The 22,276-nt window shown below is 52.9% G+C and overlaps 2 protein-coding genes and 1 pseudogene across 2 annotated transcripts; 2 read left to right on the top strand and 1 right to left on the bottom strand.

Moving 5' to 3' along the window:
- Positions 1-328: 328 nt before the first annotated feature.
- SAPIO_CDS9221 (putative uncharacterized protein NhNPS9) lies at positions 329-17,104 on the bottom strand (the record flags this gene model as incomplete). Its single annotated transcript, XM_016790667.1, has 2 exons — positions 329-6,538; positions 6,683-17,104. 2 exons carry the CDS (start codon positions 17,102-17,104, stop codon positions 329-331), a joined length of 16,632 nt encoding a protein of 5,543 aa, XP_016639970.1.
- A 595-nt stretch (positions 17,105-17,699) lies between these two features.
- Positions 17,700-19,702, top strand: SAPIO_CDS9220 (uncharacterized protein; the record flags this gene model as incomplete). The annotated part of the gene is made up of 7 exons (XM_016790666.1): positions 17,700-17,904; positions 18,151-18,185; positions 18,247-18,368; positions 18,442-18,673; positions 18,757-18,905; positions 19,016-19,502; positions 19,601-19,702. 7 exons carry the CDS (start codon positions 17,700-17,702, stop codon positions 19,700-19,702), a joined length of 1,332 nt encoding a protein of 443 aa, XP_016639969.1.
- A 958-nt stretch (positions 19,703-20,660) lies between these two features.
- Positions 20,661-21,722, top strand: SAPIO_CDS9219 (annotated as a pseudogene; the record flags this gene model as incomplete).
- Between the last annotated feature and the right edge of the window lie 554 nt (positions 21,723-22,276).

Genomic DNA, 22,276 nt, shown 5'->3' with positions numbered 1-22,276 from the left:
GTATGCAAACATGTACCAAAAGATACCAAACTCCTCTCGCATTTAATAAATATATCACCATCTTCGCTCAACCCCAGACACCCCTACAAACCCAGCGGAACCTAAAATATACATAGACATGAGTCTTATTTTCAGGAAATTCATATACACTTCAAACAAAACCAAACGACAACGAATAAAATACAGAAGAAACGCCCATGAAAAATTCCAACCTCACCACCCCATAAAAGCGAATACAGAATTACAACTTTGAAGAACACACCTGCCGCGTCATTGTGTAGACACGCGTCCCTTACAATCCACCCAATCTTCACGATCCCACCTTCCTCTAGCTGAGTTCATGCGCCGCGCGGAACTGGAGTTTGGGTACAGTTCTCTCAGGACGAGAAACTTGGCCTGCTATCGCCAGTGTCTGCATACCGAGGGTTGGGAAGTCGAGAATATCTTGCAAAGTGAGTTGCAACCCTGCCTTCTCGCACAGCATTCCCAGCTCTGCGGCCTTGATGGAATCCCCTCCCATGTTGAAGAACGAGTCATTAGAGTGAATGTCACGCGGTGGGTTGAGCAATTGCTTCCAGAAGGCTTTGACTTGCGATTCGAGAGATTGCAATGCCGGGGGAGTTTCAACTCTAGCTGGAGAGGGGATTTCGGAAGTGCTTGGCGGGTCGACGAGCTTGAGGCGCTTAAGGCTGGGCTCAAGGGCCCTAATATAACCGGAAGGGTCATCATTCATATCTCGGAGGAAATCCAAGTAGATCGTCATGACGGCCTCGGCTCCAGCTGGAGACAGGGTTTCAGGGCTGTAAGTGAAACGGAACGACGAGAATCCCTCTTTGTTCGGCCATGCCATCATCCAGCAAGCCCCAGACTGCAGTAGGCCACCGCCATACACGGCGCCTCCCTTAACAGACCAGGGCAAGTGGGAATCATCTGAGGGAGGCTTCGGATCCGGGATATTCTGGTACTGGAAGATTGTACCGAAATTGGCCAAGGAATTGGACCACACTGACTGCTTGATAATACGGCTGGTTGGAGTAGCTTCGTACGGCATGCAATCTATCATCTGACTCTGCATGTCCTCCACAAGATCAGAGACGACCTTATCGGGAATAATTGGAATTCGGGTGGGTATAAAATTGATACAGGGTCCAACTACGTCTTGGGCGCCGCCAAAGGGTGCGAAGCGTCCCGAGACGAGGTTCCAGAACGTTACGTAGGAACAGTCTGGCAGGTGAGAGTGGGTGAGGAAGTTCAATGTCAGAGCCCACGCGGATTTCACGAGTGCACCGTAGTTGTAATTAGACAGTTCGCGATCCTTGTACTTGAATGGGATCGTCCGCATGATGCTCTCGCTCATCACTGGTTGTCGTGTCGTGGGCACTCGGTCGCAAATTGTGTTCATTGGCGAACACTCAATCGTCTTTCGCCAAAAGTTGTCGGTCTCCTCTTCCGAAATCTTGAGAGAGTACTCGATGAAAGGACGAAGGCCGGGTGGCTTTGTGGCCTGGTTGAGGATGCCTAGGTAAGCTAACCGGAGATCGTTGAATATTGTTGCCAGACAGAATCCATCATATTGAGCATGGGAGAGACCGAGCATTAGTGTTCGTGCACCACTAACTGGGTCGATGAAGAGCCGGAAACGGGTCAGGATCTCGCCGAACTTGACGGGGTGAAGAACCTCCCGATCGATAATGTCGCACTGCTCGCTCGGTACATTACGGCAAACGAGGACTTTGGAATCGATCGATGGGCTTGGTGCGTGAACAACCTGGAAACATTTGCCACCCTTGAGATGGAAGCTCGTTCTCAGGATGGAATGACGAGCGACAAGAGCACAGCAAGCTTCTCGTACCTCGTCAATACCGACGCAATCGCTCAGCTCAAAGAAGAACCATCCGTAGTAGGAACGAGGCCACTTTAGACCCTCGATAAGGAACGTCGTCTGAGTGTCTGAAGCTGGGTAAGCGTCTTCAAACTTTGCTCTTTCTACCCAATTGACGAGCTGCTTGAAGTCTGAGTTTGCGGTACCAGAGTCCCCATCAGATTCGACGGGTTCTGAGACCAGACTCCGTGTGAGCCCATTTCCATTTGTTGCCGTCGAGTCGGTTGTTCCTAACAAACAGCATCGTCCGGCAATCCCACGCACTGATCTTTCTGCGAAGATGTCGTGAGCAGAAACGTGGATTCCTCGTTTGCGAAGTGCAATGACTAGCATGATCGCTGTAAGCGAGTCTCCTCCAAGTTGGAAAAAGTCGGTTTCAGGTTCGATCTTGCAATCCGGATCTTTGTGAAGAACTTGGATGATAGCCTCTTTGACACCTCCCTCCGCGTTTCCCATTACCTGATCTGCTGCTGCTGCTGACGGTGCCTTGCCGTTGGTGCCGTTGATTCTACCGTTGGCCGTACTATTGATAGCCACGACTCGTTGATACTCGTCTACTTGGCTGCGGTCCAGATTTTCGGCAGATAGGGTAAGCAGTTTGCGGTTTGTCTTGCTAGACGCTGAAATGGGCCAGTCAGAAACGGGAAGCCAAAGTTGTGGCACCATGTAAGAAGGGAGTTGCTTGTCAATGCACTTCTTGACGTCTGCAACAAAGGCCTTGAAGCCATCTGAGGGTTGACAAAAGATGGATCCTTCCTTTCGAGGAGTATGGTAGGTATCGTTGGCCGAGAATTGAATAAAGGAGGCGAGAATTGGGATCTCATCCCGCTGGATCATGGCCACGGCAACGCGCTTCAAACGGCTCGCCCATTGCGGTAGAGCCTCTATCGCCGTCTCGATTTCTCCGAGCTCAATTCTGAGCCCCCGGAATTTGACTTGCGTGTCCTCCCTCCTTCCCACGAGTTCTACGTGTCCATTGATGTTGAACCTGGCGAGATCTCCTGTCTTATACAGACGTCGTTCACCCGTATTGGCCAGCCAGGGTACATCTGTTAGGAATGCACGGCGAGTTTCTTCTGCCCTGTTGAGATATCCTTGCGCAAGTGTCTCTCCGGTTACTATCAGTTCCCCGACACATCCGATGGGGACAAGGCGATTGTGATCACGGGCGTCGACGATCCATAGTCCAGCGGCTAATGGTGTTCCCACATCACCGACGGCAGATGCTTGGGTAAGCTCGCCCATGGCGCATGCAATACCAGCCTCGGTCGGCCCGTAGGCATTAACCATGTATTTCACAGGCGAGTCCTTGCCTCCCCATTTGCGTAGCAACTCACGGTTGGCCATTTCGCCACCAATCGCGAGTGTGGTCAAGCTCGGCACTTGGGCCGGATCTAGCAAATTGGCCACGGTAGGCGTCAAGTCTGCGAAGTTGATCCCATTTTCCCGGATGTAGTCTTCAAGATCGCCCACTCCCAGCGTCTCAGATGGGACATGCACACAGCCGCCGGAGGCGAGGACAGCGAAAATGTCGACCACGCTTGCGTCGAAGACATAGGAGCTGAACTGAAGGGAGTGCCGTGTATTGTCATGTCTGTAGCGCCTCGCGTGTTCTAGGATGGACCAGCTGGCGGCTTTGTGTTGCATCACCACGCCCTTGGGAGTTCCAGATGTCCCCGAGGTAAATATAACGTAGGCAACGTCGTTGGGGGATGACTTTCGTAGTTGTTCGCGATAAGTGTTGGTTGCCAGTGAGAGCCTCTCCGTGGTTAGCACAAGCTTCTGAACTGGGAACTGCCTCCGGTCTTCCTGTAAAGGCGATGCGACGACGACACGTGCATTAACTTCGTTGATAATCCATTGCATACGAGCGTCAGGGTGATTTGTGTCAAGCGGGACGTAGCCCGCGCCGGCCTTCATAATCCCCAAGATGCCGATGATCATTAATTGGGATTTTTCGGTACAGATGGGCACGAAATCCCCTGGCCTGACACCGTAATCACGTTGCAAGATACAGGCCAGGCGGTCTGCAGCTTCAACCAACTTCGTGTAGGACATTTGGCCATCATGGCAGTCGATAGCAAGCTGATCCGGATACTTCTCCGCGGCCCTCTCCACTAAATCATGAAGCTGCATGGGAGCACCTTGGTCTCGAGAATTCCATTCGACGACGCGTTGGAGGTCTGCTCCTAAGGCAAGCTGCCACAATACCGATTGAACAGATCCCTGCCCGCCTGCGTACTGATGAAGGGCGCTTATCATTTGTTGGAAATGTTCAAGGATGTGGGTGACCTCGAGCTTCGATAAAAGTACCTCGTCGTAGGCCGCCGAGACAGAAATCTCGTCTTTCGCCTTGTTCTGCACGCACTCGACAACGAGACCAAAGGGCTCTTTAAAGTCATCCTGGATCTCAGAATCCGTTAGGCGCTGTAAGCCCAGAGGTAGGGAGTCGCTTCCGATCTGGTCCGGTTGGATAACGAGAAGGTTTGCAGATGCGCAAGCGTCACGGGCGGATTGGTTGATCTCTCGAATTCGGCCCAGGCCGAGGTGCTCAAATGGGAGCATATCGAGCGCTTGATCTTGGACTTTTTGGAGAAGGCTAGTCACGTCGGCATCAACGTCGAACTGTATCCGCACGGGCACGGTAGCGATCGTCGGGCCAATAATGGCGTCAATCCCAGCCAGGGGAGCAGTGCGGCCAGATAACGTTGTCGCGAAACAGACGTCCTTTTCAATCCCGGACGAGCGACTTCTCATGGCAAGAATCACGGCCCAAGCCGCGCGAACAATGGTTGAGAAGGTGAAGGGACTCGTCGAGTCCCATATGAGAGAACCGCTCAATGTTTGGCTGGTCTTGGAGCTGGCCTGGGGAACGTAGTCTGGTGAGGGAAGTACGGGGAAAGGCTCGGGTTGATGTCCGTTTAATTGGTCTTCCCAGAAGGAGATGGCTTCAGAGCTTTCAATACGCTGTATGAAATCGACAAACGCCCTGTACGGCGGTCGAGCTCTTGGGAGGATCGCCGTTTCGAATGCATGCTGTAGGTCATCCCAGAGCGCCGCAGAGGAAAAGCCGTCAAATACGGCATGGTGTCTCCACGTTTCAAAGACGAATCTCTCACCCGAGGGCCGGAGCCTGTATCGAACAAGAGGTGCACCAAGCTCCATCCGCATAGCCGAGTCCGGTTCACTATCATCATCTATCCACTCGCTCGGACAGTTCGTAACCACTTGCATCAGGCGCATGCCCTTGGGGGTCGAGACTGCGCAGATCCGGGTGCGCATGATAGGATTGGCTTCGTGGACGAGCTGCCAGGCATTCCGGAATCGAGAAATATCAGCAGATTGGGGGATAGTAAATTTGCTGTGGTCGATGTAGGACCCAGGTTGCCTCAGGGTCGAAGCCATTAATGACTCTTGAATCGGGGCACAAGGGTAAACTTCCTCAATGTCGTCAGGGGACAGGCCGCAGGCTTCGGCGGCTTGGAGTCGCAGCTTCTCGGTTAGGGGCGCGTCGTTCGTGATGGCCGTCTTGATATTGCCATTTTGATTCTCTAGTTTGGCCACGCGCCGGTTCTCCTCGACGTGGCGAGCCATGGCTTCCAATTGAGGGATGCGCAAGATATCCGCCACCTCGAATTTGAACCCGAGTTCACGACACAAGGACGCCAGACCGATGGCATTAAGAGAATCACCACCAACGCGAGTGAATTGAGTGTCCAATCCGATAAGTTTGGGGTCGATCTTGAGAACCTGCGCCCAGAGTCCCTGCAGAATCCGTTCGGTAACGCTTGCGGGCTGTCGTAGAACTGCTGGCGCAGCCTGATATGGCAGGATCTGTTCCGGTGTCAACTTTTCCCAAAGGGTTTTCAACGCTTTCCGGTCGGTTTTGTTACTGAGCGTGAGAGGAATCCTGGCCAACGGAAGGTAAACTCGCGGAACCATGTACGGCGGAAGAACACCATCGATGCGAGCTTGTACGCCTTCGATAATGTCGCAGATATCGCCGGATGGAGATAAGAGTGGACTACCGTTGTCGGACTGGGCCTGCTGAGTGATCCTAAGGAAGGCAACGAGTTGATCGGAGCCGCCTTCTCGAGAGGCAACCTTGTCTACCACAGCTGACACCACAGCTGGGCATTGTTCGAGGTTGTATTCAACCTCGCCCAGCTCAATACGGAAACCATTTAACTTGACTTGGAGGTCACGCCTTCCAATGTACGTTATGGACCCGTCGGCGTTTCTGGTAACAATGTCACCGGTGGCGTATAATCGTTCTTCGCCCGGCCTGACCCACTGATACTGGATCCCGTCGATGAAGCAGGCTCGGGTGCGGGCTTCGTCCTTAAAGTATCCCCTCGCGAGAGTAGGTCCCGAGATCAGTAACTCTCCAGGGCAACCAACAGGTGCGAGAGATTCGTAGTTTCCTCGCTCCACGACCCAAAGATGCGTTCCGATGGCGAATCCGATGTTGTTCGGGTCGCAGTCGGTCTTCATATCAGGGTTTCGGCATGCATCAACGCAGGTCTCTGTTGGACCGTATGAGTTGATCAAGCACACGCTTGGGCTCCATTCACGCAAAATCGACTTTGATAAAGGCTCTCCACCCGAGCGGAGGGTCTTGAGTGATGGCACCAGGCTCGGGGACCCAAGGAGATTCTGGATAGTTGTCGGCGTTAAGAACGCTAACTCAATTCGACAGTCGTTGATGAAGCCAGACAGATCTCCGAGCCTTCTCTCAGCAGAGGGTATGTAGAGGCATCCGCCGTGGAGGAGTGTCAGATAAATTTCTATAACATTGACGTCGAAGGTATATGCGGCGAATGACAAGGTGCGGGTTCCGACTTGATAATTCATTTTGATGCCATTCACCAGCGCAGTTGTGGCTAGAGCAGAGTGTTCAATCATGACACCCTTTGGGGTTCCTGTGCTTCCAGAGGTGAAAAGAATGTAGGCAAGGTCCGAGGGCGACCGCGAATCTCCATGTGAGCTTCCCATCAAGGCATTCTCAGTTTCACCAGATGTCGAGGGCGCCGATTCGTAAAGCTGCTCGACGTCCCAAAAAGCAGCCTCGATCTCAAGCGATTGTGCTAGTTCGTAATGATCGAATGTGCACAACACGATCCGAGCTTCGGTTTCCTTGATGAGGAAGTGGAGTCGTTCTCGGGGCGCATCCGTGGGTAGGGGGACATAGGCGGCTCCCGCCTTTAGAATCGCTAGCATAGAAGCGATCATAACCGAGCTCTTGGTCATCAAAAGAGGCACCAGATCACCACGGCGAACTCCGAGTTCAGATCGGAGAATCTGTGCTCCAGCTGAGGATAATGCATCCAGTTGTGCGTATGTCAGACTTGCATCTGGACCGTGGACAGCGGGTAGACCACTCCATTGAGATACATTGGTGGTGAAGATCTCGTCTACAAGTCGATGTGAGGCCTCAATATCTGTGCTGTTCCACTCTTGTTCCTGGCTAAGCCTGTCCGAGCCAGAGATACGCAAATTCCCAAGCTTCACAGCGCCGCTGCTACTTAGCTGGGCCAAAGTTTGAGAAAAGTGATACGCCATCCAGTGTGCGTCGTCTTTAGAAGTGACACGGTCGTCGTAAATAATAGACACGGTAATCTCGTCCTTAGCTGTAGCTTGAACATCGACTATGAGACAATCGGAATTGATGAAACCCTTTGCTAGCTCAGCCTGGGAAGTGAGGAGAGCGGCCGGATTGTCCGCTGTCTCATTGGCCGCTGGGGGTTGAACGACGAGCATAGAGTGGAACTTGCATGCTTGGCTGGCACTCTTGCTCACCTTGCGGATATTAGACAAGCCGTATTGTTCCCATTGTGTGGCCTCAAAAATCTCGCGCTGAACTTGTTGGAGATATGCTTGCACACTCTGCTCTTTGGTCGGGCGTAATCGACGAGGTATGCTCGCTATAGTTGGGCCCATTAGTGTATCAATGCCAGGGATGGGTACGGTCCGACCAGATCGGATGACGCCAAACAAGACATCTTCGCAGTCGAGATACCGTCCGAGTAGTGTGCCCCATGCAGCCTCGGCAAGAACTGCCAAAGAGTAGTCGGTATTGTTCACAGAGGCGGTAGTGAAGGCGTATTTCTGGTTAGTAGAGGAGTCCATGCTTGACTGGGCCTGGGGAAGAGGTGCGGTTTGGGCATCTGCTAGCTGGTTCTGCCAATATTGCCGCGCATCTGGGCAGTTGTAAATCTGCAATGAGTGGCGTACAAAGCTCGCGTAAGGTTGTGTTAGCGTGAAGTTTGAGTCGCCTTCGAAGTAGAGCGCGCGGAGATCATCTTTGAGTATGTTCATGGACCAACCGTCGAATACGGCGTGGTGTTGCGTCAGGACCAGATACGTGTTGCCTTGGGCGCTGAGAAGTGCACACCTAGAGAGCCTAGTCCCGTACTCTAAAGGAACAAGGCTGTCTCGAAGCAAAAACTGCTGCAAATCATCCGTGGAAGTTTCTTGCGGGGCTGCGTCCTCCCGAAGGACAACTTGTAACGCTCGATAATCCTGATCCAGTATTATTCGGGCACGGAGAATGTCATGTCGTTTCCATAATGCGTCAATAGAACGAGACACTTTGGAGACGGATACCTGCGCTGGTAGACGGAACACTTCTTGGTTGAGGAAGGCACCCGGCGTTTTGGCAGAGGCAACCATCAGGTCCTCTTGAATAGCAGTACAGGGATACGCGTCAATGATGCGGTCCACAGGAACATTACATGCAGCGGCCATGCGGGATAGCTGGTGAGGGTCTTTGCTTGATGCTGGAAGCAGAGAAAATGGCGCAAGGGGGCCATGGTGACCGTTGACAGCCACTGGAGAAGCCTTAGTTGGCGGACCCTCCGCGCTTGCCGCGAGATTCTCGAGAGTTGTAGACCGGAACGCTTTGGTAGCATCGATGTTTAACTTGCGCTGGCGGGCAACTGCCAAGAGGCGTATCATAATGATTGAGTCGCCGCCCAGCGATAGGACCGAGTCATCGAGGCTAATTTGATCCTGCGGGATGGACATGACTTCTTCAATGCTATCAAACAGCTTCTTTTGGGATTGAGTCTGCGCTGGGCGTCTTTGAAGCTTCTGCCGGATTCTGTATTGGTCAATGGAAGACTCTACGGAAGCTCGAAGTCGGCGGCGATCAGTCTTTCCCGATGTTGTCATCGGCCAGCTGGAGCAAGGGACGTAGACGGACGGAATCATGTAGTCTGGAAGAACCGATCGAAGTCGGCTCTGAGATTCAGTCACGGCAGATGCGTCAATCTGGCTTGGGGCTAGCGGACCCGCGTATGGCTCGGTGCTGCCCTGGGACATGAGAATGAAAGCCACGAGGGTGGATTCTTGCAGGACTTCCACTACGCAGTCAGAAACCCCACCGCACCTCCTGATATGCCATTCAATCTCAGAAACGTCAAGCCGTTGGCCATGGATCTTAGCTTGGAGGTCTTTCCGACCCAAGTACACCATTGACCCGTCATGGCAGTAACACGCCAGATCTCCTGTTTGATAGTAGCGGACTGGCGACGTGAGGCCGGGCCAAGGAGCCCATGGGGGATTAACGCCAAAGACGTGTCTTGTCAGGTCTGGTTGGTTGAGGTAGCCGCCGGAAACGGTTTCGCCACAGATGACTAGCTCTCCGACGGTGCCCACTGGAGCTAGTCGGTTCGGATCGTCGGGAAGGACTAAGAACATAGCGCATGCGGTTGCCTTGCCGATATTTCGGGGACCAATTTCGCTCAGGTCAAAGTTTGTGGACGAGTGTACAGCTGCTTCCGTCGGGCCATAGCCATTCATGATCTGAACACGGCGTGATACGTCTCGGGAGGTCCACTTTTCGATGACCTGGGTCGAGGGCGGCTCTCCAACGAGCATCAAACATTGGACTGACGGTAGCTGTGCAGGCTGAAGAAGCGAGGCCACCGTTGGGGTAAGAATCATGTGAGTGACTTGAAGCGAGTTTGCGGCGTGGCCTAGAGTGCCGTCGATGCGTTGATTCCGGGTCGGAATGCAAACACAGCCACCGGTGATGAGGGTGGCAAATATTTCCATGAGGCTGGTATCGAAGGAACAGGATGCGAATTGGAGCATTCTCGTGTTCGTGTTCAATCCCATGTTCTCGCTTACATCTGAGAGGGACAGGGCAATGGCGCTGTGAGGCACCACCACTCCCTTTGGCGTGCCTGAGCTCCCAGAGGTGAAGAACACGTACGCAATGTCCGACGATACGGGTACCTCGCTGATGACGGACGAAGATTGATTTGGCATGCCGTCTACATCATGGAGCATCCCGTCGAGCACATGGACTTGAAAATTAACAAAGGTTTGGACTTCAGAAGCCTCTGTCAAAATGAGCGCATCCCCAAGTTCTGCGAGGAGAGTGTGCCGCCTATCAGCTGGCACCGTTGGGTCGATTGTCACAACGGCTTTGCCGGCCTTCCACGTTGCTAGCGTAGCCATGACCACAGACGCAGGATCTCGGTGACAGAGAACGACCCATCGCTTGTCCCACGCATGTCTTTGGATAGCACCGGATAACATCGTAGACTCGGTATCTAGCTGCCTATACGTTAGTTGTCGGCGAGGAGCATCACCATCTCGTCCCATCAGCGATTCCACGGCGGGAGAATCTGGTTGTCGGAGCGCCTTTTCCTGGAACATCTGACAGATGTTCCGACCCGGGGCTTTGGGCGGTTTAGGATTCCACATCGAAATCTGCTCCTTGTCGAAAGCGGTAATCAGATTTAGTTTGGACACTGCCCTATGCGGCTGTGAAAGCTCCGCAATAGCCTGGCTCAACTGCTGAATGAACCGTGTCGCCTCAACTGAGGAGAGGCAGGCCGGGTCGAATTCTACTTTTAGGTCCACGCTTCCTGTTGCGGGGTTGGCGTGTGCGATAATCACAAGCGGATACTCAACGTGCATGGAAGACTCGTCGTCTATGAGGTTTCCGATGATATCGCTTCCCTGCTCAGTACTGGCGAGCTCATCAGATCCCTGTTGGAGCACAAGTAGAGTCCGGAATCGGGCGGCATTGCGAGGGCCTTGCGCTGGCAATTGGGCAATATTCTGTAGACCGTAGTGCTGATGTTGGCGCATATCGACTACCAGATTTTGGACTTGTTCCAGGAAACCCGATGCCTCTTGCTCCCGAAGTATGGCAACGCAGATGGGCACGGTCGACAGCGTAGGTCCGGCAATATTCTCCAGCTCGGGTATATCACGGCCAGAAAAGGTCATTCCGAAGCAGACCTGATCCGCGAAGCTGTAGGCCCCGAGGAGAAGGGCTGTGGCACCAGCGACCAGGGTGCCGGCGGAAATACCGCACTTTTTCGTGGCTTCGAGAGTAATAGTTGTAGTCAGGCGGACATGTTGAGTTGCCCCGACCCGAGCTTCGTCTTCGCAGGGTGGGAAAGTAGCCAGAGGAGCGTCATGGAGAGTCTTTTCCCAAAATTCGCGAGCCGCCTCCGAGTCTGTAGATTCAAGATAATCCACAAACTTTCGGTAAGGCACAGCTGAATTCGCTGCATAACCGGGATGGGCATAGCGAGAATTCACATCTCGGAGCAGGATCTCTATTGTGGGGCCATCATATAACGAGTGATGCATCTCAATCCGCAACCGTGGCCGGCCAGGTGCCGATGTCGTGTCGATTTGATATTGGAAGGGACCCGTTGTTTTCGCGTCGCTGGTCGAAAAGGATCCCTTGCGTACGACCTGCATCAGGCCCTGGGTGGAAGAGACGAGGCTGGTTCGTAGAATTGGGGTGTCTAATACGACGCCTTCAACGGCCCGAGTAAGTCGAGAGACATCGACACTCTCTCCCAATTCAAAGGCCATCTTAGCGCTGTAAGTGCCTTTGCCCTGCATTGACACTGCCATGAGGCCTTGTTGGAACGGAGTTGCGGGATAGACGTCCTCAATCTCGTCCAAACCCAAACCAAATTGCTCTGCGACTTCATTCCACACATCCTCAGACACTAGAACACGAGTCATATTTGCCGGTTGAGTTTGCCCATCGACACTGCTGCGTTTGTCTCCATTGCCATTTTTTCCTAGCTTATACCGAGCAACGGCAGCCAGGTCCTTTAGTCGCGGATGACGGTAGATCTGCTGGACGGTTATTTCCAAGTTGTGCTCCTTCGCCGCGCTCACAAGCTTCATCGCAGAAAACGAGTCGCCACCGAGCCGGAAGAAGTCCGCCGTCACTCCAAACTCTCCACCGGTAGGGAAAACCTTCTTGAAGACGGCACTCATGATTCTCTCCATTGGCGTGCTCGGTTCGATGGCTTCCGTATCATCCTCAACCTCCGCCTCTTCGTCGTCAGACATGGCGAGATTCTCCAGGGGGACTTTCCGCAACTCATCCCTGAGTCGCTTGTAGTCAACCTTATCCGACATCGTCGAGGGGATGTAACTGACGGGGATGAAAAGGCTTGGAACGTACGCCCTAGGCAGCAGCTCCAGCAACTGTCGTCGGCCATCGCCACACATCTTGCGGAATTCCGAGGTCCAGGAATCGACGAGAATTAAGCGCTCTTTGGACTCGGGAACGGCGCTAGCCGGGACAAAGGCTGCGAGTTTAGAGATGCCATTTTGGTCGACAATGCACTGGACCACAGCCGAGGCAAAACTATCACCCAGTTTCCGCAAGCGATGTTCTGCCTCTCCTGGGTCGACGCGAATGCCGTTAATCTTGATCATGCGATCTCGACGACCTAGAATACGGACGGACCCATCTAGTTCGTACCGTCCGATGTCTCCCGTGAGATATACGCGAGATGGCAGAGGCGATCCTTCCAGGAGAGGCAGATCAACGAATTGCTGGGCTGTGAGGGAGGGATTGTTGAGATAGCCTCTGGCGAGACTGTGCCCGGCAATAGCGATCTCGCCGGCACAGCCAAACGGTGCCTCGTACAGGCGGCCCGAGTCGTCGCGTCGGAGAATCAGGTGCCACCCCGTGACATTGCGGCCAATGACGCCGGGATCAGAATCGATGTCTTGAGGTTCCGTAACCGTTGTTGTGATAGCTGCCTCTGTCGGCCCATATGCGTTGAGAAGGCGGATCCTGGGCGCCCAAGTCCGAATAAGTCCCCGGTTCGTCATCTCCCCTCCCGTCATGATCGTCTTCAAGCTCTCGCCATCTTCTAATCGGATCAGTCCCGCCATTGACGGCGTCAGGATGGCTGAGTTAATTTTCATTTTCCGGACGGCTTCGGATAGCCCGTTGAGACGCTCATCCTCGGTTGGGATGCAAATGCAAGCCCCCGATATTAGGGGAATAAAGATGTCTGAGATGCTAACGTCATAGACAAAAGCTGAAAACTGCAGGTGGCGATAGCCAGGCTGGAGGCCAAAGACTCGCGCGAGATGGGTAAGACTGGTGCTCATGGCTCGGTGTTCTAACATGACGCCTTTGGGTGTTCCTGTGCTGCCGGATGTGTACATTAAAACTGCCAGGTCCGATGGGCGACCTTTCCTTGTAATTTTCACACTCGACGTGCGAGTACCCGAATCCCTGGGATTTAGGTGGGTTTCATCAAGCGCAATGAGCTGCTTCCCAAGGCTTTCGTACTGACTCTTCAAGCTGGTCGAGCAAATCAGGGCAGAGGCTCCAGCATCGTCGACAATTCGCCGGACACGCTCAAGTGGCCAACTCGGGTCTATCGGCAGGTAAGCTGATCCAGTTTTGAGGATAGCAAAGATGGCTACGACGGCCAGAGCACTCTTCTCCATAGCAATCGGAACCACTGCGCCTTCAGGAACATGGCAAGACTGAAGGAGAAAAGCCGCCAGTCTCGTGGAAGCGTCGTTTAGTTCTTTGAAGGACAAAGTCTTTCCCGTGGAACTTTGATACACAGCATTGCTGTCAGCAAACTTGTTTGCACTCATCTCCAGCAAATTGTGTAGACAGACATCGACTGGAGGTCCGTAAGCATCCGCCCACTGCCGCAAGCGGGAAGAATGATTTTCGGGTGTCATTTGGATTTCCTGGACTGTTGCCTTAGCGGATAGGTTCGTTAGGCTCAGGAGCGCCTGGTTCAAGTGCTCCATGATGATCTGCGCATGCTGGCGGACGATGCAGGCAGGATCGGAATTGCAGTTAATCAAGACCCCCTTGTCTCCGGGAATCAGCTCAAGAGAAAATGGAATGCTGTCTGCTAACCCGGACGTTTGCCCGTGGACTTCTTCCCAAAGACCAGTACCGGCCAGACGTTCGTCCTCGGGCTGTACAACCACGAGTGTCTCTAGATTGCAGGCGGCCTTAGCTCCCGGGCCACAATTCTTGATGCGCTCAAGGCCAAACTGCTGATGGGGGCCGATGGCGAGAATTTGGGCGTGAATTTGCTGGAAGAAGTCTGCAAGGCTTCTTTGGCGATCCACTTCAGTCCTGAAAGGCACGCACGCAAATACAGGCCCGATCATTTGGTACACTCCATCGACCGGCGCCTCACGTCCAGCCCGGATCAAACCCAGAGAAACGTCATCGACGTCGCTATGGGTGGCGAAAATCAACGCCGTGATACCATATAGGATGACCGCTGGGGTGACTCCGAATCGGGTCGCAAGTTCCTTCAGGTCTAGGGTCACCATGTATGTCTGGTGATCCGTAGCGTGGACTTGGCGATGCGAATCCTGCGGCTTGGACAAGAATGAGTCGGAACCGCTCTCGCCGAAGCCTTGGAGGTAGTCAGTCCAGAATTCATGCGACGATTTCTCTAGGCGTTGCTGTTCTGTGAGGTAATGGCGCACGTAGTGTGCATAGGGAGGAGAGTCTGCTGCGTTGACGGGTTCGTCAAAGTAGAGCTTCTTAAGCTGGTTGAGCATCAACGAAAGCGACCATCCATCGATGATGCTATGGTGAATCTTGAGGTGGAACGTCCACCGCCCTCTCTTCTCATCCCAGCGAGCCAGACCTCGGCACAAATCAGAGCCCAGTGTCATCGGCGCCTCGTAAAGCGATTCGCTCCAGTCGCGATGATCGCGTCGAACTTGGACTTGCAGAAGCTGCTGTGCACTAGCGTCCCAGATGAGGCGATTCCGAAGCGCGGGATTGAAGTCTAGCATATCATTCCAAGCCCGCTGCAAACGGCTGATTTCGATATCCCTGAGCAACGTCCAGCTGAAAATACAGAGATAAGATCCCGGGCATTTGATGTCCAAGGCCATGAGTGCTGATTGATACGGGGTACAGGGGTAAATGTCTTCAACCGATGCAAGAGCTACCCCACAACTGGAGGCCGCTTCCTCTATCAGAGGGGCCAGAGGTCTGCCGGGAGGCGTCAGTTCGAAAGGACGATAGGGGGCAGGCGACAGCGACTGAGCTTCGGACACCGTCAATCCGCTGGCTACGTGGCGACGGACAACTTCCTGAATGGTTTTGGCGGCAAAGATATCAGCCGCGTTGACAGGGATATTGGCTTTTCGCGCGCCGTTGGCCATTCGAATGACGTCTAGAGAGTCGGCTCCGAGGTCCGCCAAGGAATCAGTGACCTCAATGGTAGCAACGGAGCGCAGAAGAACCTCGGCCCATACTGACTGCAGACACCGTTCTTCCGCGCTACCAGCGCCACGACGGTCGTCTTGCGAAACGGCTCTATATTGGTCTATGAGAGTACGGAACATGTCTTCGCCCAGCTCTTCCAGCCAGGATTGCAAATGCAATCGATCAATTTTTCCACTGGACGTCAGAGGTATTTCATCGATAGGCCACCAAGTCTTGGGTATAGCCATAGGCGGGAGTTGAGCTGACGTCGTACTCTGGACTCGATGGAGGACAGACGAAATCTCCCTCGACGGCTCAAGAAGCCGAAACCGTGGCTTGTTGGGAGGTAAGAGAGTGTTGTTGGAGTCGGCGTCTAGAACGAGAAAGGCGCAGAGGCGACCAGACGACAACCCCTGTCGTGGCATGAGAACCACGCATTTCCTTGCGTCCGAGCAAGATATAATAGAGGCTTCTACATCGGCAAGGTCCAGCCGTATACCACGAATCTTGACCTCTGTATCCTTTCGACCAATGAGTTTGATGGTGGAGACGCCTGTCGGGGAGACATGAGAGAAGCCCAAGTCTCCCGTTCGATAGAACCTGACACCATCGATGGAGAGCGTCCGCTCTTCGGTGGCTGCGCTTTTGGATAAGTAGCCGCGGAGGATCTGGGGACCAGCCACACAGATTTCTCCGACTTCGCCGGCTGAGACGGAACGGGTCTCACCATCAGCCAAAATCCGTACGTCCAATCCCGGAACGGCACGACCTACACACCCAGCATCGATGTCTGTATTCGTACTCAGGTCTTCGACGGTACAAACAATGGTCTCAGTAGGGCCATAAGCATTGAACAGGTGGACGGCATGTCTCCATTTGTCGGCAAGTTGCTGGGGCAAAATCTCACCGGAGCTCGCCAGTACACGGAGATCTGGCACTCCGCTTGGATCGATTGTTTGAATGACCGTCGGCGTCAGCTGCGCGTAAGTCACGCGTTTCCTTTTCAGGAAGGCCGTCATATCCTCCATCATGGCCTCTCGCGGCGCCATGATGAGACAACCGCCGCACGCAAAAGTCATGAATAGATCCAGACCAAAAATATCGAAGGTTGGCGCTGCGAACTGCAGCGTGCGCGTTTGTGAATCAAGGCCAAACATTTTTGTGAGCTCCAGGGCGTTGTGCCTCACAGCACGGTGCTCAATCATGACGCCCTTTGGCGTACCAGTCGAGCCAGAGGTGAAGAGAATATGGCAGAGATCGTGTTCCGACCGACCGGCATCAATAGTAGCATGGTCGGGGTCTTCGGTGGAATAAGCACGGAGCTGTCCGTGTTGTAGCAGCTTATCCAGTGACGTGAATGGAATGTCGGCCCCCGCATGTAGGGCGCTTGAGGAGGCGGAGCCTAGGAGGAGACCGGCATTGGATGACTGCAGGATGTATTGGATCCGATCTGCAGACGCATCATCCGGCAGCGGGATCCATATCATGCCCGCTTTCAAAACAGCCAGTACGGCTATGACGAGTAAGGGAGATTTCTCCAGGGAGAGTGCCACAACACCCCGCCCAGGAGATAAAGTCTCGCGCAAGTACCATGACAGTGAGTTGGACTGCTCGTTGAGCTCGCGATAAGTGAGACGACCATGGGGGTGTTCTAAAGCACAGCTCTCTGGGCTCTTACGAGCTTGATTTTGGAAAATCTCATGCAATAGCATATTGGTAGGTTCGTCCATATTGGGTCTGTAGTAGAAATAGTTGAAGTAGGAGGAATAATTGATATAAAATTCAACGTCGATGCTCTGGTCATTCTAGTTCCGACATCAGAATCAAGCAACTCAATCTCTAGAGCTGCCCTCGATAATAAGGATGTGAGATCTTGGTGTTTTTGACATGTACGAAGTACATCGAGTCCACATGAACTCCGCAGGCCTTGCAGACCAGGAGAAAGGAATTCATCAGCTCGCCTTTCCCGGTTTCTATTATGGGATCTACCATTAGTTTTCCGACTGAGCCGGATCAGGCAAGCTAAGTTGATGAGAAAAGCAAACCGCAGGAGACCCGTCGCATGCATTGCAGATCCAGGGTAGCGACGCCGTCGTGATTTCAGGCCAATATTGTCAAGAGAGGCGGAACATGGCGTAAGAATACCCGGGCCAAGCTCTCTCTCCCTCTCGGTGCAACCAATGATGTTGATAAATAACGGTGTTATTCGCCGAGTGCCTCCGTCTACCAACATCATTTTACTTCACGAGCTTAACTCCTACAACAAACAAACACTTTATTGAAATTGTGCGTCCGCCAAGTAGAGAACCCTTGGCTCCATTCACTATGCTCGACCATCTCTCAACTCACCTGAACGTACCACTGAGTATCGTGCTAATCGGCTTGATATTCGTCCTCAAACGTCTCTATTTTCACCCCCTAAGCAAATTCCCGGGACCTACGCTCCCATCATTGTCTAGCTTTTACCAGTTTTACATTTTCTGGACCCGCCGGGAGGGTGACTGGTACAGCGAGCTTCACGAGAAATACGGTACTTTAGCCCACTTCTAGCACCAGCCATGCCATAACCCGCCCCTATCCTTCCAAAAGGTCTGTCCCTGTGCTAACTTGGGTTCGTTTTACCTTGTAGGCCCAGTAGTGCGATGCGGGCCGAACCACCTATCATTTAATGATCCTTCTCTAGTTTCGATCGTCTATCACAGCAAGGTCGACAAAACAGGGTTCCACCAAGAGTTTTCCTGTCCTGGTGCTGTCTTTAACCAAAAGTCCCATGCAGATCATGCAGCTGCCAAGCGTCGCTTCGGACATGCCGTAAGTGGCGACTGAATATCCAAACAGAAATAAACAGACTAACCACTTCTTTGGATGGCAGTATTCCCTGCCGCGAGTTCGAACTCTTGAAAGTGCGTTCGACGATCAAATTGCCAAGTTCATCTCGAATCTCAGCGTCGCGGCCAACGAAACGCCAGTGGTCAATGTGGGCCTGTGGATCATGTAGGCGATCCGCTCCGCTTGTAGGCGTTTCAGCTACGCCACGGCCAGAAGCTAACGTCGGTTCGTCCCGCAGGTACTTCTCCTTCGACATAATCACAGCTGTTGCCCTCGGTACCCCAGTGGGCTTTATGGACGCCAAGGGGGACGTTCGTGATCTTATTGCGAACATGGAGGAGACAGCGGGTTTCCAGCAGCGGCTCTCCCTCTACCCGCCAATCGGGGCATTCGCACGAAACAATCCATTGGGACGCCGCCTGTTCGTTTCGACTGTGGATGATCAGCGGGGACTAGGAAAATTCATGGCGGTGAGACAGCCAGCCACAACACTAATAGATCTCGGCCGACGTACCTGAACTAACGGGAGATTACACAATTCTGCATTCACTAGGAAATACGAACCGTTGTTGAGCAGCGCCAATCAGGTTCTGGCAAACCTCAATATGCGAACTCACTGCTTGATCAATGGCTCGCGTCAGCAGGGACGGATGGCCAGGGAATCCCGCGGCAGGAGATCGAAGACGAACTCCTCATGGGCATGTAAGTAAACAAGACCAAATGACTGTCCCTGTAGTTAACTTCATTACTGAGCCCATGTCGTCGAGGACATGGGTAAAGGAATTTGAATGTTATTGACTCGTCGGCTCCAGGATGGCCGGACCCGACTCCATTGCCCTCATGACGACGAATCTGATTTTTCTTATTGCCAATGACCCCTCGGTTTTCTCCAGGGCCCAAGCAGAGATCGACAATGCATACACCCAAGGCCGCCTTTCTGGGCCCGTCCCCACCTATGACGAATGTCGTAACCTACCTTTTGTGACTGCCTGTGTTAACGAAGGTCTGCGCTACATTGCCTCCACTTTCCCCCGTCGGAGAAGTTCTACACGACCCCTGCTCCTCGATGGCAAGTACGTACCTGCTGGGACTTCCATCTCATCAAGCGCTGCTTCTATTGGACGCCACCCGGCCATCTATGGAGATCAAGCGGACCAATTTCTCCCGGACCGATGGCTGGACGCCTCGCCCGAGCAGCTGCAAGAATGGGCCCGACTCGACGTCCATTGGGGAGTGGGCGTGCGTAAATGCCTCGGAAAGCACGTCGGGCTGATGGCCCTGTACAAAACTATCATCATGGTATGTCTTGGTCCCCCGCTCCATTTACTACTTTGAGACTTTGTCGCCGTTGTCGTTGGACGATTAAACTAATATTCCCCGCCCTTGCTCTCTTTTAGCTCATTCGGGCGTTCGACCTGCGGCTAGAAGCCTCGACGTCGATCAACCGGTGGAGCTATCCGTCATCAGAGAAACTTCTCATTACGCAACGTATCAATTAGAAGGATGGCAGTGGTAGAATCTGGAATTAGACCGACCAGCACCGGGCCTCTCATAATCTAGGATCATCATTCATTGAGAGGATGAGGGGCAATTCCAGGTACTGATGGGTCTAGACGCTGACATTGGAAGCTGAAGGTGAACCAACTAAGCTGGATAAACTACTCAATATCAATATATTACGTCTAAGCGAAGTACGGACCCGGCGTGGACCCTCAAAGGGGACTCCATGGGGGGCTACACTGGAATGGAAGTTTTAGGGCAATTTAAAATGGAGAGAATCTAGGGACTAATGTATAGCCAATAGTATAGCCTAGAGTTGAGGTCTATCAACCCTACAGTATCTCTACGCCCCCAACTAACGAGAGGTCAGAGCTGTTGCTATCCTGGGACGTTGGACAAGACGTGAAATACTAGTCACAAAGTGAGGTAGGAGTTAAGAGCTCTCCGTTACTATTTCTGTATCCTGAACCTTGCATCTCGGCGCAGCTAAGCTAAGACATGTTGTCGATCGACCCTCTAATGAGGAACAAGTACCACCCCAGCTAGCCACACGAGTGAGTTGAAGATGAGACATGGAGTAATTAGTCCCCGTGCCCGTACAAGGTATCCCAAATCAGCATGCCAATCGGGACTTTAAGTGACAACAAGTACGAAGGTACAGTTCCAGGACGAGGAAATAGGTCAAGATGCAGTCAAAGCCTGGAAGCTGAGCACAGCCCAGCTTAAACATTATTATTGGTCCTTTAAACCTAAATCTGGCATCGTACACTCAGAGCTTAACACAAGTCCCTGGCTGCTCAGGCCAACATGATCCGTACTACAGTTTGTTTGGTAATTCGGCCACCCTCGCGATATCTAATATATAAGATATTGTATGTTTTCCTATGGCATTGATTGTTTCTAAATCTCCTCCTGATTAGATTCGCAGTGGGCTTTTTCAGCGACCACAGCATTGCCATGCCGTCGTCTACTATCACCCGCCGGCTCTACACGGCCGAGATGAGACCAGACCTTTGGCAATTCCTCGACGACCCCGGCCATCCCTTGAACAAGGCATGGCCTTATTTCCTCGACCAGGACGGCACCCAGAAACATCTCTCAACTAGACTCTGCGACTTTGTTAGCCTTCGAAAGTTCCAATGTGTTGTTGTGGAGTACAACACGGAAACGGGAGAAGAAGAATTGATCGCATGCAGCCGGTCCATCCCTTTCTACTGGGACGAACTCGACGAACTCGGTCCATCCAATGGACTTGATACTCACCCCGGCATTGCGCACACTCTACCAGACGGCGGCTGGGACACAATTGTGGCGCGGGGAATCCGCCAGTACATGGAGACTCATCCGGATGAGGCATCTTCATGGCCCTGGTCCTCACCCCCTGTCATGACCCTGGACCAGAAACTAGACCGGCTCCGATCATCGAACTCAAAACCACCAAACACACTTTGCGCTCTGTCCATTACCCTGCGAGCGGACCGAAGACAGATGGGTCTTGCGGAGCGCATGATAGAAGAGATGAAACAAACTGCGCGGAGGGAAAAACTGAGGGTCGTCGTTGTGCCGCTTAGGCCGACCAGGAAGTCGGCTCACCCAAACGTTCCGATGGAGGAGTACGTGACTTGGACTCAGGCGACCAAAACAGAAATGCCATACGGCCATGATCCACTGAGGCTAGCCTTTCCCAGTTCTGAATGGGAGACTATCGGGGATGCGTGCGGTGACAACGCCCTGCCGTTCGACCCCTGGTTGCGGAAGCACGTGCGTCTAGGGGGCAAAATAGTGAAGATCGCTCCGAGGAGCATGGTCGTCGAGGGAACCTTGGAGGACTGGAAGAATTGGACAGGAATAGATTTTACGTTGTTCTCCAAAGACGCTAATTATGCTCAGGGGCGTTCGAAGCGAGGATGTCTGGAGATACACGTCCCCGGTGGACTGGTTGGCGTAAAGATTTACCCACGGAAGCAGAAAGCAGTTTATATGGAACCTAACATTTGGGTTTACCACGAAATAGATTAGACTATGGTCGCTGATGGATAGTGACAGAGTTGTTTTGGTTTGGATTCGAGGCGAATCATTGTTACTTATGGATCAGCATTCCGTTCCCATTTGGCAAGGGCAAGAATAACTGGAGTTTCCCTTTATGCGGGAAATTTATAGGTAGACTTACTGAAGGAAGCCCCTCACGTCTTCGAGTCCGGTGATCACCCCCATCGCGGGCGCTGCTGCTGAGGAATACCATGGAGTCTTTATAGCCCAAATTGTTTATTTTAACAGATTTGAGGGGGGACTTTTCAGCGTCTCACAACTCACAGAGCTCTATATTCTGTATGAGTACTCTCCTCGCTGCGTATGGGACTGCTAGTGATCCAACTAGGACTGCGCCGGAAATGACAACCTTCTCACATTGGCACATAGTCTTGGAGAGGTTAACATGAAATGGAGAGTGCTCAACTGCTTCTGTTAGAGAGAGTGAGTGCTACAAAGGGCAATTGGCACGCCCCCTGGGGCTATCGAAGGGTCACAGACAAGCGGTCATAGTCTACGGACATTTGCCATGGACCTTCCCAGCA

The sequence above is a fragment of the Scedosporium apiospermum genome (genome assembly GCF_000732125.1).
Source record: "Scedosporium apiospermum strain IHEM 14462 chromosome Unknown SEQ_SAPIO_0132, whole genome shotgun sequence".
Lineage (NCBI taxonomy): Eukaryota > Fungi > Ascomycota > Sordariomycetes > Microascales > Microascaceae > Scedosporium > Scedosporium apiospermum.
This window is presented reverse-complemented; position numbering and strand designations above follow the sequence as displayed.